The 14,695-nt window shown below is 47.6% G+C and overlaps 5 protein-coding genes across 5 annotated transcripts; 3 read left to right on the forward strand and 2 right to left on the reverse strand.

Annotated features, from left to right (window-relative positions):
- Positions 1 to 962: 962 nt before the first annotated feature.
- M430DRAFT_24537 (hypothetical protein) lies at positions 963 to 3,021 on the reverse strand (the record flags this gene model as incomplete). Its single annotated transcript, XM_024865081.1, has 3 exons — positions 963 to 2,225; positions 2,276 to 2,579; positions 2,627 to 3,021. 3 exons carry the CDS (start codon positions 3,019 to 3,021, stop codon positions 963 to 965), a joined length of 1,962 nt encoding a protein of 653 aa, XP_024725704.1.
- A 138-nt stretch (positions 3,022 to 3,159) lies between these two features.
- Positions 3,160 to 6,173, forward strand: M430DRAFT_113690 (hypothetical protein). The gene is made up of 6 exons (XM_024861524.1): positions 3,160 to 4,026; positions 4,080 to 4,232; positions 4,278 to 4,392; positions 4,443 to 4,534; positions 4,584 to 4,769; positions 4,821 to 6,173. The coding sequence occupies exons 1-6, from the start codon at positions 3,199 to 3,201 to the stop codon at positions 6,132 to 6,134; spliced, it is 2,688 nt and encodes an 895-aa protein (XP_024725705.1). The 5' UTR covers positions 3,160 to 3,198; the 3' UTR covers positions 6,135 to 6,173.
- Positions 6,174 to 7,234: 1,061 nt separating this feature from the next.
- M430DRAFT_15410 (hypothetical protein) lies at positions 7,235 to 8,026 on the forward strand (the record flags this gene model as incomplete). The annotated part of the gene is made up of 1 exon (XM_024863239.1): positions 7,235 to 8,026. One exon carries the CDS (start codon positions 7,235 to 7,237, stop codon positions 8,024 to 8,026), a length of 792 nt encoding a protein of 263 aa, XP_024725706.1.
- A 1,669-nt stretch (positions 8,027 to 9,695) lies between these two features.
- Positions 9,696 to 11,464, forward strand: M430DRAFT_164089 (hypothetical protein). Its single transcript, XM_024863455.1, has 7 exons — positions 9,696 to 9,910; positions 9,964 to 10,071; positions 10,120 to 10,392; positions 10,452 to 10,678; positions 10,738 to 10,755; positions 10,805 to 11,079; positions 11,137 to 11,464. The coding sequence occupies exons 1-7, from the start codon at positions 9,760 to 9,762 to the stop codon at positions 11,189 to 11,191; spliced, it is 1,107 nt and encodes a 368-aa protein (XP_024725707.1). The 5' UTR covers positions 9,696 to 9,759; the 3' UTR covers positions 11,192 to 11,464.
- Positions 11,465 to 11,736: 272 nt separating this feature from the next.
- M430DRAFT_15413 (hypothetical protein) lies at positions 11,737 to 14,172 on the reverse strand (the record flags this gene model as incomplete). Its single annotated transcript, XM_024863240.1, has 1 exon — positions 11,737 to 14,172. The coding sequence occupies one exon, from the start codon at positions 14,170 to 14,172 to the stop codon at positions 11,737 to 11,739; it is 2,436 nt and encodes an 811-aa protein (XP_024725708.1).
- Between the last annotated feature and the right edge of the window lie 523 nt (positions 14,173 to 14,695).

Here is a 14,695-nt window from a genome sequence, read left to right on the forward strand (position 1 = left end):
GAACGAAACCACGACCCCCCCCCCCCCCCTCGCCCTGCGCGCGCGGCATCCTTTTCATATCCACTCCCCCTCCCATCTTTCCGTCTATCCTCTACCACCCTCCAAATAATCCTATCCCACACGCACATACACACACACACCAATCCTATCAATATCCCCCTCTCCCATCCCACAGCGGGAAGCCAGCCCCTCGACCCATCTCTCCTAGCGCACGAAATGAAATGTCTCGACGCCCACCGCTAGAATAATAATAAGGTAAGGTAAGGTAGCTTATACTCGTAAGTAGGTCGGGCTATTATTGCATGCATGCACGCGTGATCCCTCTCGACCACCACATACTCCAGATACAAGGGACGAAGTAAATAATATACTAGAATCCGAGGCGTAAGATTGTAGGTAGTTTTATTTAGTAAAGGGGGTTGATGGATATATATACATACGCGTGATTACAGAACTAGTAGTACACAATTTGTATATCCATTGCAATGACTAGGTATATATATTGGCTTCTTCCTGCGTCTGTGATGGTATAGCCTCTCCTCCTCCTCCTCCATTCCTCATCCTGTCTCCAGAAATTATTATGACCAAGTTGGATAATTGATCAAATATCGCAGTTCCTGATTGGAAGGAGGACCAGAAGGTAGGGCTGCGAGAGGGCTGCTTTTTGTTGTGTTGTGGTAGAGCGGCTAGAGAGCATTCATTCTAGACAGAGATAGTTTTTCGTCTTGAGGTTTTGATGTGATGATACACCTTCGGTAGCTTGTCTACCTCGTTATGGTGGGATTATTGGGGGAGGATCGGGAAGGGAGGGAAGAGGAGGAGCCGTGAGTCTTTTTACCCGGATGCGCATATCAATTTCTGGAGAGATGGTTCCTCGGCATAGTAATCCTGTGAGCTGAAAATAGGGGCCTCGTGTCCTAACGCAAGTATCGAACGCAGGAATTCCTGCTCTGACCCTCACATCAACGGGCTCGTAGATTTTCCAGATCCAGGGAGATGTCTCGGAGAAGTTCGAGAAACTCCGCAGCCTCGACCTTATCGTCCATTCCCTTCACAACAGCCTCTAATTGATTTGTGAGGCCCGAGAGCGCGGGGTGGTTGGCCAGGTATCGCCTTTGCATACCGAGTGCTGCCTTGGTCAGAAGAGCCGTTGACAACTGTAGCATGGCGATCTGAAGCTCTATCACGATCGGGGGAGAGGACTTTGAGGCTAACTTCATCGACGCGGTTGTTGTAACGGCGAGCATCCAGTCTTCATTGGGAGAAGATGTTGAGCTATGATCGACAACTGCAAGTAAGACGCGAACAATCTCCAGCCCTCGAGCGGCCTCGGTCGACGCCGACGAGCTGCCCAGATCTCGATCGTTCAAGGTACGGTTGAGAATTGTGCTCAAGTCTTCAAAGAGTACCTCCCATCCTTGCTGGCCCAGGAACCTCTCAGCGCCGTCATCCGTGGCCATGATTCCCTCCAAGGCCAACAGGACCGGGTATCTAAAGTCCAGATTCCCTCCTGAGCTGGACTTGTAAAGCTCTATCATCATATCCATGAGCCCCGCAGTCTCGTTCCGCAGATTCTCATTCTCATCCTCGCGGATCCAGATCGCCAGTGCTCTAATCCCAGCTAGTATCAGCGGATCCTCGGTCACACTGTCCTTCATCGACTCCCAGGTTAGGGTGAGATGGGTGCCTGTCGATGTGGCGGCCGTACCTGCGCGAGCCGATGGGTCCAGCCCTGATGCTCCGGCAATCGATGCATCCCATCTGTCGCGCAAGTATTCGATTGTTAGAGACATAGTCTCCGCAATATCTTTGCGAAGTTTCAACAGAAGGTCTGGCGGCATACTGAAAGGGAACGTGCTTGTCTCCTCATCCAATCTCCTGACGAGGAAGCCTATGAAGCTCGAAATCACATCAAATGCAACTGATAAACGCTGGGAGATCGCGGGATACTCAGCGCTATTGAGCTTGGAGAGTAACGACGGGAACGACGATCGTAGGTCAATGAGTAACAGGTTTACGAAAAGGTATGAGAAGGGTTTACTGTCAGCATTAGGAGAATGATCATCCATAAACAGGAGGTTGGTTGATCTTTCTGGATAAGCTTGGAGCAGAGAAGCTGCGAGCTGTGTGTATGCCGTCCTTCCAGCTAAGGTAGGCTTTTTAGCGACAAGCTTACGCAGAACGGTCACAAGAGGAGGCAACCATTCCGGGCTTTGAGGAAGAGCCTGGCACATGTAAGTTGGTGTTTCCAAGGTTGAGAACAGTCAGCACTCACTTCAGGTGTCAGTTTAGGTATGAGATTACCAATAAAGTTTAGGAGAGTGACAGCATCCGTGTCTTTGAAAACCACCAATAGTATTGGGACGTATTTGTCAATACTCTCTCGGACGGCGTCCGGAGGGCCAATCGTAGATGCGTTGGTCCATGTGAAGCTGAAGATGTCCAAAACAAGTGGGTATTGAACAGCTATTTCGGTCAAAGGAGACAAGTCCTCAATTCGCAACATTTCCAGAGCACCTTCAGGTTGGCTTACGATTGTCAAAAGCGTTTGTAATATCAGATTTGTAGTCTCTGGGGAACTGTAGGTTGTGAGCATGTGACTCAGAGCAGGTATGGGAAGACCAACCTCTCTACCAATGCCTTAACTAGAGGACCTGTCCTCCCAATGAGTCTGCTTTCCTTTCGGCAGTCCTCCGGCAGCAGAACGGCGAATGTGTGAAGCACTGCAACTGCAAGATCAACCATGTTTTGTGCCTCGGATTTGGTGACCTTGTCACTTTGCTGAGCACGTAGAAGACGATCCAAGAATTTTGGAGAGAGAGACTCCCATAGTGTACGTAATGACCCAGGATCCTGGACGAGTTGTCCATTGTCTAGGACAGACTTCAGTAGAGCAAGACCGACAAATCTAGATGTGTCATCCTTTGCCTTGAGGAGCTCTTGCATCCTACCAAAGGTGGCGGGAAAGTCACTAATGGAGCCTCCCTGAGAAGCTGATTGCTCAGAAGAGTCTATCTCCATGATTGATGTTGGTGGAGTTGAAGCTCCCGTGAGGAAGTTTTTGTTCCTTTATCAATGAGGTCAGGAAGAATGGCAAGTTTAGGCGACCTTGACACATGTAGCACGAACGTCACTTGAAGCTTTGGAGACAGCTATACAACCAGATACAATGCGACAACCAACGGCAGATGTGTAAAAATGGCCAGCTCACCTCCGAGTTACCGTCCCCCTCTAGAACACGCAAGCTCGTCGTCGAATAGCCGAAATCTTCAAAATGCCGCGACAATCGAAGACGATAGCGACAGCGACGACCCAGTCGCGCTCTACTCGAGAGATCAGGCCGTGCTCTCCGATGATTTTCTAGAGGCAGATGGCGGGGAGATAGTGTCTTTAAAGCGCAAACAGAAGCAGATACCTGGATCACGGTTCTTGTCTGCGTTCTCGGGCGGTGGATCTGGTTTGCGACAAGCTATTCCAACTCCTAGAGCAGACGACCCCGCCTCGAACCCTACTCAATTGCATGGCTTGAATGGTCTTGGGCACGCTGGAGATGGATCAGATCACAATGGGAATGCAAAGGATGGAGGTCCTCTGGATTGGAATGTCGAAGGGCCAGGTCGGAGAGTCGGGTACGAGGACTTGACGGCTATTGATTGGATTTTCGAATACACAAAGGAGCGCCAGCGACTGAGGGTCCTATATTCGAGTGCTACTGGGCTGCTCGGATATGTGCAGCAATTCTGGGACGCCAGTCAGATATGGGTGGTTCTAATTCTCACGGGGCTCGCGGCTGGTATATTCGCTGCTTCAATCGATGTCGCAAGTGACTGGCTGGGGGACCTAAAGACGGGGTACTGCTCAGCTGGCCTGGATGGAGGTCATTTCTATCTCAATAAATACTTCTGCTGCTTTGGATATGACGAATATGCACAATGTCGAGATTGGGTGCCCTGGAGTCTTGCGCTCCATATCACATCGGCCGGAGGGAAATGGTTTATAGAATATCTTTTCTTTATTTTGTTTTCGGTAAGTCAGCACATCTGCGTTTCAAAAGAATTCAATATGGTTGACATAATTAGGTGGCGTTTGCTCTGGTTGCGAGCCTGTTGGTGAAAGAATACGCATTATATGCAAAGCATAGTGGAATACCGGAGATTAAGACGGTTCTAGGGGGGTTTGTAATTCGACGTTTTATGGGGACTTGGACACTGGTGATAAAATCCCTTGGATTGGTAAGTTCAACGCTATACAAAAGCCAACAAGTCTGACCAGCACAGTGTCTTGCAGTTGCCTCTGGGATGTGGCTTGGAAAAGAAGGTCCTCTCGTGCATGTAGCATGTTGCTGCGCAAATCTCTTCATGAAGCTATTTGGGAACATCAACGGTAATGAAGGTATACAAATCTAGCATATCAACTATGGCAGATATCTAACACCTTCTCAGCACGGAAACGAGAAGTCCTGTCGGCAGCAGCTGCCGCTGGTATCTCAGTTGCATTCGGATCTCCAATCGGTGGAGTTCTGTTCAGTCTCGAAGTAAGTCGAGTTCACTGACAATGGGTCTCAATTACTGACTTGCATACAGCAACTATCATATTACTTCCCGGACAAAACAATGTGGCAGAGTTTCGTTTGTGCTATGACAGCAGCTGTTACGTTGCAAGCATTTGACCCCTTTCGGAGTGGGAAACTTGTGTTGTATCAAGTAACATACAGTACTGGCTGGCATGGATTTGAGATGGTCCCATTTGCGTTGTTGGGAATTCTTGGCGTAAGTGATTACTGTCATATCACTATATTTTCTTTCCTAATCGTCGCATAGGGTCTCTACGGAGCCTTGTTCATCAAAATGAACATGAAAGTCGCCGAATGGAAAAAGACAGCAACTTGGTTGCCCGGTCCTATCGTTCAGATCATGATCGTTGCAGTTCTCACCGCACTGATCAATTATCCAAACTTGTACATGCGGGCACAATCATCCGAACTCGTCTACTCTCTCTTCGCTGAGTGCTCGAAAGTTCTTGATGACCAATTTGGGCTGTGTAAAACAGGGGCTGCGACTGCTGGAACCATATTGTTGCTCTTATTCGCAGCTCTTCTCGGTTTCTTCCTGGCATCGATAACCTTTGGCCTGCAAATCCCTGCCGGTATTATCCTACCTTCCATGGCAATTGGAGCCTTGTTTGGACGTGCCGTTGGCATCATTATGGAGATATGGGTCCATAACCACCCCAAGTTCTTTGCATTTCAGAATTGCGAACCTGATACCCCGTGTGTTACTCCTGGCACGTACGCCATCATCGGCGCAGCAGCAGCACTCGGTGGAGTCACTCGCATGACTGTGTCCATCGTTGTTATCATGTTCGAACTCACTGGAGCTTTGACCTATGTGCTCCCCATTATGATCGCTGTTATGATGAGCAAATGGGTTGGAGATGCATTTGGGAAGCGTGGGATCTACGAAAGCTGGATACACTTTAACGAGTATCCATTCTTAGACAACAGCGATGAGATACCCATACCGGATATTCCAGCTAGCCAGATTATGACTCGGATTGAAGACCTGGTCGTTCTGACCGCGACAGGTCACACCATTGAATCGCTCAAAAACGTGCTGGCAAGTCATCCATATCGAGGCTTCCCAGTAATCTCGGACCCAAGAGAAGCAATACTGCTTGGATACATATCCCGTGCTGAGCTTGCTTATAATCTTCAAACATGCACGGAGGGGCCCCGATCCCTTCCCCCGGAAACAGAGGCTTTCTTCTCACACCAACCTCTCGCAGACCCTCTTACAACGCTCGATCTCCGTCCTTGGATGGATCAAACGCCTATTACTCTTCCCTCGCGGGCCAATCTCCTTCTTACAGCAAACTACTTTCAGAAGCTCGGTCTTCGCTACATATTATTCTGCGACCGGGGAGTCTTGCATGGCCTTTTGACGAAGAAAGATGTGTGGTATGTTCTGAATGGAGCCGAAGAAACGAGACGGACAAATGCGAATGATGGCATTGGTCCAAATACGAGACTGGCGAGAGAGGATGGAGAAGGTGAAGAAGAGAGGGGCTTGTTGAGCAGAAATGCTGGAAATCTTACCCCAACTACTCAGGGGAGCGACGATGTACCGATATTATGATACCTACCTTGTATATGAATTGAAACTTACATACCCCAGCCCTAGCGCCTTCTTCTTTCTGTTATACTGTCTATGTTTATGGGGCAACGCCATGTCGGTCTCCTTTCACACTATTATATGGGGATCATCACAGCCTAAACAAGGCATTAAGCTTTTAGTCTGACAAGATACCTTAGCCATGGACGCGATTAACACCTTGCGTACGCGGCAGATTCGTAAAAACCAATCCATTCCAATCTGGATCAGAGTTAATAACTCGGCCGTCTCATATGTTCTACTATCTGCCAGTCTCTACTGCTACTCCTGGTTTTCTGCTACATTATTGTTTCGAAATGTGTTCATTCCATATCTTGAGGGCAGCTTTTCGCAACGGATATTCCTTGAACCAAACCTCAGGATGGGCCTTCCCATATGGCTGATACCCTATAAACTTTGGAAAGGAATTGGGCTAAGTAGCCCTTCCGATATCCACCTCTTACCTGAAGTTCAACCCGAACCGTGCAAGAGTAAAGATTATGAGGATAGTTGGAATATTGTAGGAATCATTATTATTTATGACATTTCGGCATATCAACCTTACCTGCTAAACCTCCAATTTTACAAGAATCTTAAATATTTCGTCTGAATTGTGTGATGGAAGCGCCCCGTTTGCTATTGGGTTTTACTGGAAACCTTGCTGGGCATGGTCCCTTTTTTTATTAGCTACTTTCTTCAGTTCAAAACTTAAGGTAACCACTAAGCCCTTATTTCTCTGGACTAGCTTATGCGAAACCAAGGTTATTTTATCTAGAGGAGCTTTCCTTCCCTCTTTCTAACTTTCCCCCTTCCCTTTCTGCTTTTACTTCTTGTTTGGTCCAAGAACTTCCCTGCCTTTTCCCAGAACAAATATCTTTTAAATCCAATACTCATCGACAAGCCTCACACAAGTCTGTTTCATCTTAGACTATACACTTCCATTCCTCGCTCGTGATATTTACTCCAGTCACGAACCCCCATCAGTTATCGCTAAAGAATAGACATTTGAAGCGACTCCAAGACCGGAATACCGAGGCATCTAGAAAGTCCAGCTATCAATCTCGCATCAAAACCAAGTATCTGAAATGGCTCCGGTCAGAGGTGACCGAACAGCTCAAAACTCTGGCAACAGGCGTCCCAACGACCGTACCCAAACTAGCACCTCGACAGAAGAACAGAATCAATACGGCTCCCCTCCCACGCAGTTATTTTCTCAATTGGTTGCAGGTGTCGGCTCACAATTCCAAATCTTCGAATCTGAAATATTTATATCTGAATTGGAGGATGAATTAAACCCAAGCCCCATAGGGGATATTCTCAGAGGATCGGAATCGCAACAATCGCCATATCGAGTAGGAAAACGCCCGGCACGCCGAAATGCTTTCTCAAGTCACCGGCAAATACATTGGAACAGCAGGCTTTCTGGGATATTGAGCAATACCGACGATGTGATAAGAGATGTATTAGATGGCGTTCACACTAATTCTTCATACAGACAGTTCAATATACGTGGAGGTATAAATCAGGGACACGAACGACATAGCAATATGGATGCACAAGTCGATATGGAAAGAGGTCAGAGCTCTACTCACCAACATATGGAAGACAATCCCCGGAATCTGCCAACAGAGGGGATCCCCTACATTGAGAACAATAGTGGGACCAGACAACAGTACAATGCTGCGGATCCTAGTTCACTGTCTAGCCCCCCGTTTTCCAATCTCATGACGGGTATTGCAGACCTCAACCTGGAATCCCGGGCGCGGGAAATCCAAACCCGATCAGGATATAATCAAGCACAGTGTCCTCCTTCTCCGTCATCACTAGAAGCTCATCACAGCGAAGAAGCCTTTTCAGATCTTGATTTCAATGAATGAAGATATGCGTCTGTGCAACTTTATTCTTTGAGGGAAAGGGATGACCTGGTTTCAAAACAAATTCAAGAAATATCTTGTGGCTCTGAGGGAGTCTTCTGTTGGACAAGATAGACCGGAAGCGAATGATGGCTCAATGAATATGCAGGATCATTTGGCTCTCGCTGAAGATTTTCCCAGTCAAAGTCAAGCATATTTCTGATGGGCTGTGGACCGCACTTTACTAGCTGTTGATTGAATAGGAGGAACTATGGGTTTGGTGCAGGGGAACCGAGCTCAAGAACACTTGCATTAACAACACCGAAGCCTTTAGACATTAGGAAAGTTGATTAGGTTTATTGATTGTGAGATACCCAAAAGCGAACTAGGCGAGGAAGGTGGGAGGAGCGCCTAGAGGAATGCAAGTTGAGATCAGGTTTAACAATATAAAGACATTCAAACCCCGCACTCTCGTATGGTTCTAAACAAATCCATTTGTGAGTAGAAAGAGAGAGAGGGAGACATAAAAATATAGTATGTGATCAGGCACTTTTTCAAGAGTCTTGCTAGAAAGAGTCCTCTAGTGAGGAGTCTCAAGATTAAACAGGCTTGTTGGCAATGAGCCCTTCATACAGTGATTCAACATCCCTCCAAGTTAAGAACATATCTTAGTAGACTCCATCCAAAAGGTAGACATGAATAGACAATTAATATTATTGACAGACCCGAGAAAGTTTGCGAGAACAGAGTCAAAGGATTTTCGCCTCGAGTCATTGGCAAGTCAAAGTGAATAACAAGGACAGGAGATTTGAGTCAATAGAAAGATTTAGAGGATAAAAAGTTTCTCACAACATAGAGACTTTCTTTCATCTTTTTGAAAATAACTTTCTTCTGATCTTATCCGCAAATCAGACTTTGGAAATTGAGCATCCATTTCAAATCTACGCATGGACATAGAATTTGCACCGACACTGAGTATTTATTTCAATGCATGGACGGCCAGGAGATCTATCCCTTTTGAATCATAGTCTCATAGCTTCCTCCTTTTATGAGCTGAGAGCCATATGGGTTCATGCGAGACGAGAATAGACAATGTAAGTGAGAACCAGGAGAAGAATCACGTGATTGTAACGTGATGTTAGCCGGAGGAACCAGCAAGAGTGATCAGGAGGTCAACCGGCCCGACAATAGTGCGTAAAGAAGAGAGTAAATAAATAAGAAAGCTAGACAACTGACATTCAATAGGCACCAAATGCTAAGTATGAAGTTAATGAAATAGTCATGCTGCGACGAAAAGGACAGAGACATGATGTCGAAGTCAAGATTACTGAGAGAGAATCAGAAGATCTGAAATGGACATATCGAGTCAAGCAGACTTGCACTTCACTAGAGGATATAGATGACAAATGGTTTGAAGAGACCAGTTTGCTTAACATTCGCAGAAAGGAAGTAGATCCTGGAGCGCAGTGAGCTGAGAGTTTGATCGCGGGTTGGATTCGCGAGGATAGCCTCGAGGCTTGTGTTACTTAGCATGCAATTATCCGCGTTGGGCTTCTCTTATATCCAAGGATTGCCAATAGATGCTTGATATCTTGGAGCTATTATGACACCACGTGAAATTCTGCTGCTGCGGCCTCAGACTGTGTGGAACTACACAGCCCAAACACTTCTTCCCATATATGTGGTGTTGAGTCCCAGAGTGATTGAGATGTAGCCAAAAACTATTCCTGGAATACTTTATATATCTGTGTGATTCAATGGCATATCTTGGCACAGATGTGGAGCGGATGGAAAAGGGGGAAAGCACTCCGCTTGAGAGTGGCGGGGCTGCAAGAGTAGAACCAGAAAGTCCCACAACTCTGACTGCTGCGCCTAGCCACCCATCAGAAGCTTCAAAAACTATCCCTGGTGAGAGACCTATTCACATTCAACTCAGGGTTGCTAGCTAAGGAGAAAACAAGAAACAGAAGTACCACCGCAACAATGGAGACAAGCACTTGCGAGGCTCGGGCACAAATGGCGTAGAGGTTCACATGGACTCGTAACCAGAGGGAGGGTAGTCAGGAACTGTATTCCACACCAATACACCCTCGGTCAACTAAGCTAATATCAGACAGTGGATGCCTGCCCAGAAGGATATCCCCGACTAGCCGCGTTTCTGGGCAGTGCCGAAAATGCAATGCTGTATCGACGGTTTGGCTTTCTCCAAGCTCGAGTCCTTCTCAACAAGCAAGATGAAATAAGGGAATTAGAGGCGGATCTTGATCATATGGATTCGGTTGACGCGGTCGACTCTCCCAATATGTTGCGATCTCGAGAAAATGACGACGCGGCGAATGGCGAACGTAGAATCATACTTCGTAAGATTGAACTGAAGTTCAAAGAATATGGTGCAGCTTCTCCCTCCTTACCGGACTGAGAGCTTGAGAATGGGGCTGACTGAAGACAGCTGACCTCCTGATGATAGCGCAGAATCTGGCTAGCCTCAACAGACCATCAAGGCAAGAGTTTTTGAGCGTTCGGAGAGTGTTTGATGAAGAGGCGCCCTTGTGCCAAGTGGAGAGTTATATATATTGCGAAGATGATATCATTACTTTGAAACCAAGTCGAGAAGATACTTGGCTGGATGCGTTCCTGGAGAAGATGCTGGAAAAGCTTTCTTGCAGGCTCATTCGGGTGAGCATTTCAAGAGCCTGTCCTCTCAAGCTATAAAAGCTAATAATGAACCTTTGCAGCATCTCTTCTGCCCACCAGTGAGTCTTCATACGGCGATCATCAGAGTTGATACTGACACTTCTTCAGGAGCTGCGCGGCAAAGTAAACCATAAAACCTCCGGCATCATATACTTCAGCACCCAACGCATTCATATCGTCGTGTCAATGATTCTGACCATCACAATACTCGTTCTCTTCATTGTGCCGGTGTATGTTCTCTGGAAATTGTCTCGGGGATCTGAGTCTGGTAACACAATTGGAGTAATTATTGGAGTGCTGCTCGTCTTCACTCTTGTCTTTTCAGCAGTTTTGTCCCTCTTCACACTAGCGAAACGACATGAGATTTTGGCCGCTGCTGCTGCGTGAGTCCCAGTGTCCGATGGCCGCGCGACCGCCCCTGCTGACAGCAATTTCCCCAGGTATTTCGCGGTTCTTGTGGTGTTCATGGGAAATGTTGGACAGTTATCACCATGACTGAAGGTTGGAGCACGCGCGGTTCTGTAGAGTTGGCGGATGGGACGTCGGTTGCATTTCCTCCCATTGGTGTCAAGCGTCGTTTGGCATGTTCAAATATAGTCGATTTTTCCACCAAAGAGAATTAGTTGGATACTATACATCAAATATGATACCTGGTCTTAGCAGAGCCTTTGAGCGTGCACTTATTCTCAGTCGAACCCAGGTTCATGAAACCATAAACCCCATGCCCGCCGAGTCCCACTTGATCAGCGAGTAAACTCTACTCAACCAACCCTTGGGCAGGTGACCAATCGGTCAGGGTCAAATACAGGTAACTCAACACCAGGGTACAGTTCGCAGAGGGCCGCGAATTCATTTTACCCTATCATTATCGAGTGGAGTATAATACACTTGATATCGCCCCATAATTGTATTTCGAGATCCGCCCATTCCCAATGAATCTAAGTTGAGACAACAATCGACTACAAAAGAAAAGTCTAAGGCCGGGATGGTAGCCTTCACCATTCCCAGGCAAATCTTAAGCATAACTCCAAATGCCCAGTCTACTTAGTCTGCTTTCCAGAATGTTCCGATGCCACTTCAGCTTTCTTCTCTTCCTTCTCTGTTTCCTCACCACTACTCTCATCTTCAAGCTCGGCTCTAGAACCTTGCTCCTCACTCATCTCTTCTAATTCCTCCGCAATTACTTCCTTCTCGGTCACACGGCCTTCAGGATGTATACTCTTCTGGTCTGCGGCGTCCCCACCGCTCATCTGCCATTCCATTAATTTGGAGAAGGCCGAGTTGGGATCACTTGATAATTGGTTGTAAGTTCCTGTTTCAGCAACCTTGCCATCATTTCCTAAAACGATGATTTGATCTGATCTTTTGATCGTCGAAAGGCGATGGGCAATTGAGATGGTTGTGTTGTGACCCCTGAGCAATGCCGCGAGAGCAGAGTTCACTAGAGTCTCGGATTCAGCATCTAATGCAGATGTTGCTTCGTCAAGAATCAAGATATCTGGGTTCTTGAGCAGTGCTCTAGCGATGGCAATTCGTTGTTTCTGACCGCCAGATAATTGAGCACCACGTGCACCTACAGGTGTATCGAGACCCTCTGGGAAGTCGCTAATAAACTGGCAATTGGCTTTTCGTGCGGCGGCTATGATCTCTGCTCGCGAAGCGTGAGGTTTGCCATATGCAATATTCTCGGCGATGGTGCCGGACATGAGAACTGGTTCTTGGCCTACCATACCGATTCGGCGACGGAGGGATTTGCTATTCATGGTTGAGATATCCACACCGTTGATGGTAATAGTTCCCTTTGTTGGTTTGTAAAACTTTAAGAGAAGTGATCCAATTGTAGACTTTCCTCCACCGCTAGGGCCAACAATGGCAACATTGGTGCCCGATGGTATCTCAAAGTCCAGACCATCGAAAATAGTGACGGCAGGCCGTGTGGGATAGGCGAACGAGACATTCGAGAATTTGATTGGTCCTTGAGCAGATTTCACTTTGGTTCCAATAGTGGCTGGGATCGTGGGCTTTCGATCCTGTAGCTCGAAGAGACGACTTGCAGCTCCTACTCCCTTCATGAGCTCCGAATAAAAGCTGGAGAGCCCAAACAGACTCGACCCTGCGTAGGCGGTGTACATCAGGAAAGATGTAAGATCCCCAATACTGATAACGCCGTTTTTGACCATCGATCCCCCAGAGTAGAGTAGAGCCAAGATTGTCATATTGCCTAGGAAGCCCGAAGAACTGAAGAAAGTTGCGCTGATGATTGCTTCCCGCTTTCCCAGCGCAAAAATCTTCTTGACTTGATGGTTATAACGTGCAACTTCCTGAATTTCACCGGCAAATGCTTGAGAGGTTCGTACGTTTCCCAATCTCTCTTCAGCAATCTTGGTAAGAGTTCCAAGGTTCCGTTGGATTTTCCGACTGAGGTTCCGAATCATTCTTCCGTAGAAAAATGCACCAATAGCGATAGGTGGAAACATCAAGCATAGAGTGCTCGTGAGCTTCAGGCTCACCCAAGCCATTGCAGCAAAGCCAGCTCCACCACTGACAAGGGCTCTTAAACCGTCGGACAGATTCTGGGTGATACTTTTACCCACTATAACAGTATCCGAGCTCAGACGTGAGATCAAATCCCCGACTCGGTTCGCATCGAAGAACTCTGCATTCTGTACGTAGGTGCGTCTGTATAACTGTGAACGAAGTCTTGCCACGATCCGTTCTCCAACAATTCGCAAGATAATGATGCGTCCATAGTTGGCTGCCGCACCCAAGGTCAGCACTGCTGCGAGAGCGACGTAAAACTGATTGATGTCTAATCCAAACAGGGTGTTGCCTTCCGCCGGATCCTTTGTTGCAAGATCTAAGATTTTCCCAATCGAGAAAGGTATTGACATGCTAATGGAGGAGGAGATCAGTAGGAACGCGAACGCCGCGGCTAACCATTTGGCTTCCGGCCTTGCGATCTTGATCAATCTCCATATCTCGCCGAAACCTGCAGAGTTTCCTTGCTTCTTGCCGGTGCTCTGAAGACGCGCGCTTAGGTTGACTTGCGCTGCTCGAGATGCCTTCTCAGTCCTCTCGAAGCCATCTTGCTCATCAAGACGATCTTCTTCCTCCTCATCCCGTCTAGCCTTCTCTTTGTCTCTTCGATCTTGTCTATCGTTGTCTCGCGGAGCTTCTCGCAAGGGTGGTGTGCTATAAAAGGGCCGTAGTTGGGCAATTGCCGGCTTCCATGGCGACGAGAGGCCTGTTTGCGATTTCAGGAGCTGGCCGGTGACGGATTGGAGGGGCTTCGTTCTGAAAGAGGATGATCGTGTTAGGGGAAGATTGAAGTCGGATTTGTGTCGTTTCGTAGTGTGAGAGCAGCTAGGAAAGGGCGCTCGAGAGTTCGCAGGAGTGGCCCTTGGGAGCCGTTTCCAGGTTAAATCGCTGGCCGCCGTTCCCCATCCATGGACCCTGAGGACCACGGTTCGGCGCATTGTTGCGCTCGTGTTGATCATACAAGTGTAAATATCAGAACCGCTGATATTACCGGACGAAATCGACTTGGTGTCTTCTCCGCAGTGTCATTGTCGCGTTGCTCAGTCACTTACGGAGGAGTTACGGAGGAGTCACTGATGAGAGAGAGGGTCCGCCAAAGCGGCTCAGTTAAATCTTCACGGAGCGGACGACGACGGTGCGGTTTTAGCGTTGCAGGACCCATCTTTTACTAATCCCGCACTCCCAGTTCATACACCGGGCACCAATGACATGCCTCAGGCCCCCACGCGGCCGCGCAATTACTTCAACTTTTCTACTTTGGTACGTTCTGGAAAGGGTTATCTGCCCAGGAAGACGAACGCTACGATTATATGCCGCTGTTATGAGTAACATGCGAGCTATTCTCTGCTGCCTTCAGATAGATTTGGAGTTGGATACAACTGCTCGGCTAACTCTGTAAGTACCTTATTACACATTATGACGAGCCCGAGGATCTAGCCTGGCCGGATTCTCCCGCGTGCT

Source organism: Amorphotheca resinae (genome assembly GCF_003019875.1).
Source record: "Amorphotheca resinae ATCC 22711 unplaced genomic scaffold M430scaffold_1, whole genome shotgun sequence".
NCBI classification, from domain to species: Eukaryota; Fungi; Ascomycota; class Leotiomycetes; order Helotiales; family Amorphothecaceae; genus Amorphotheca; species Amorphotheca resinae.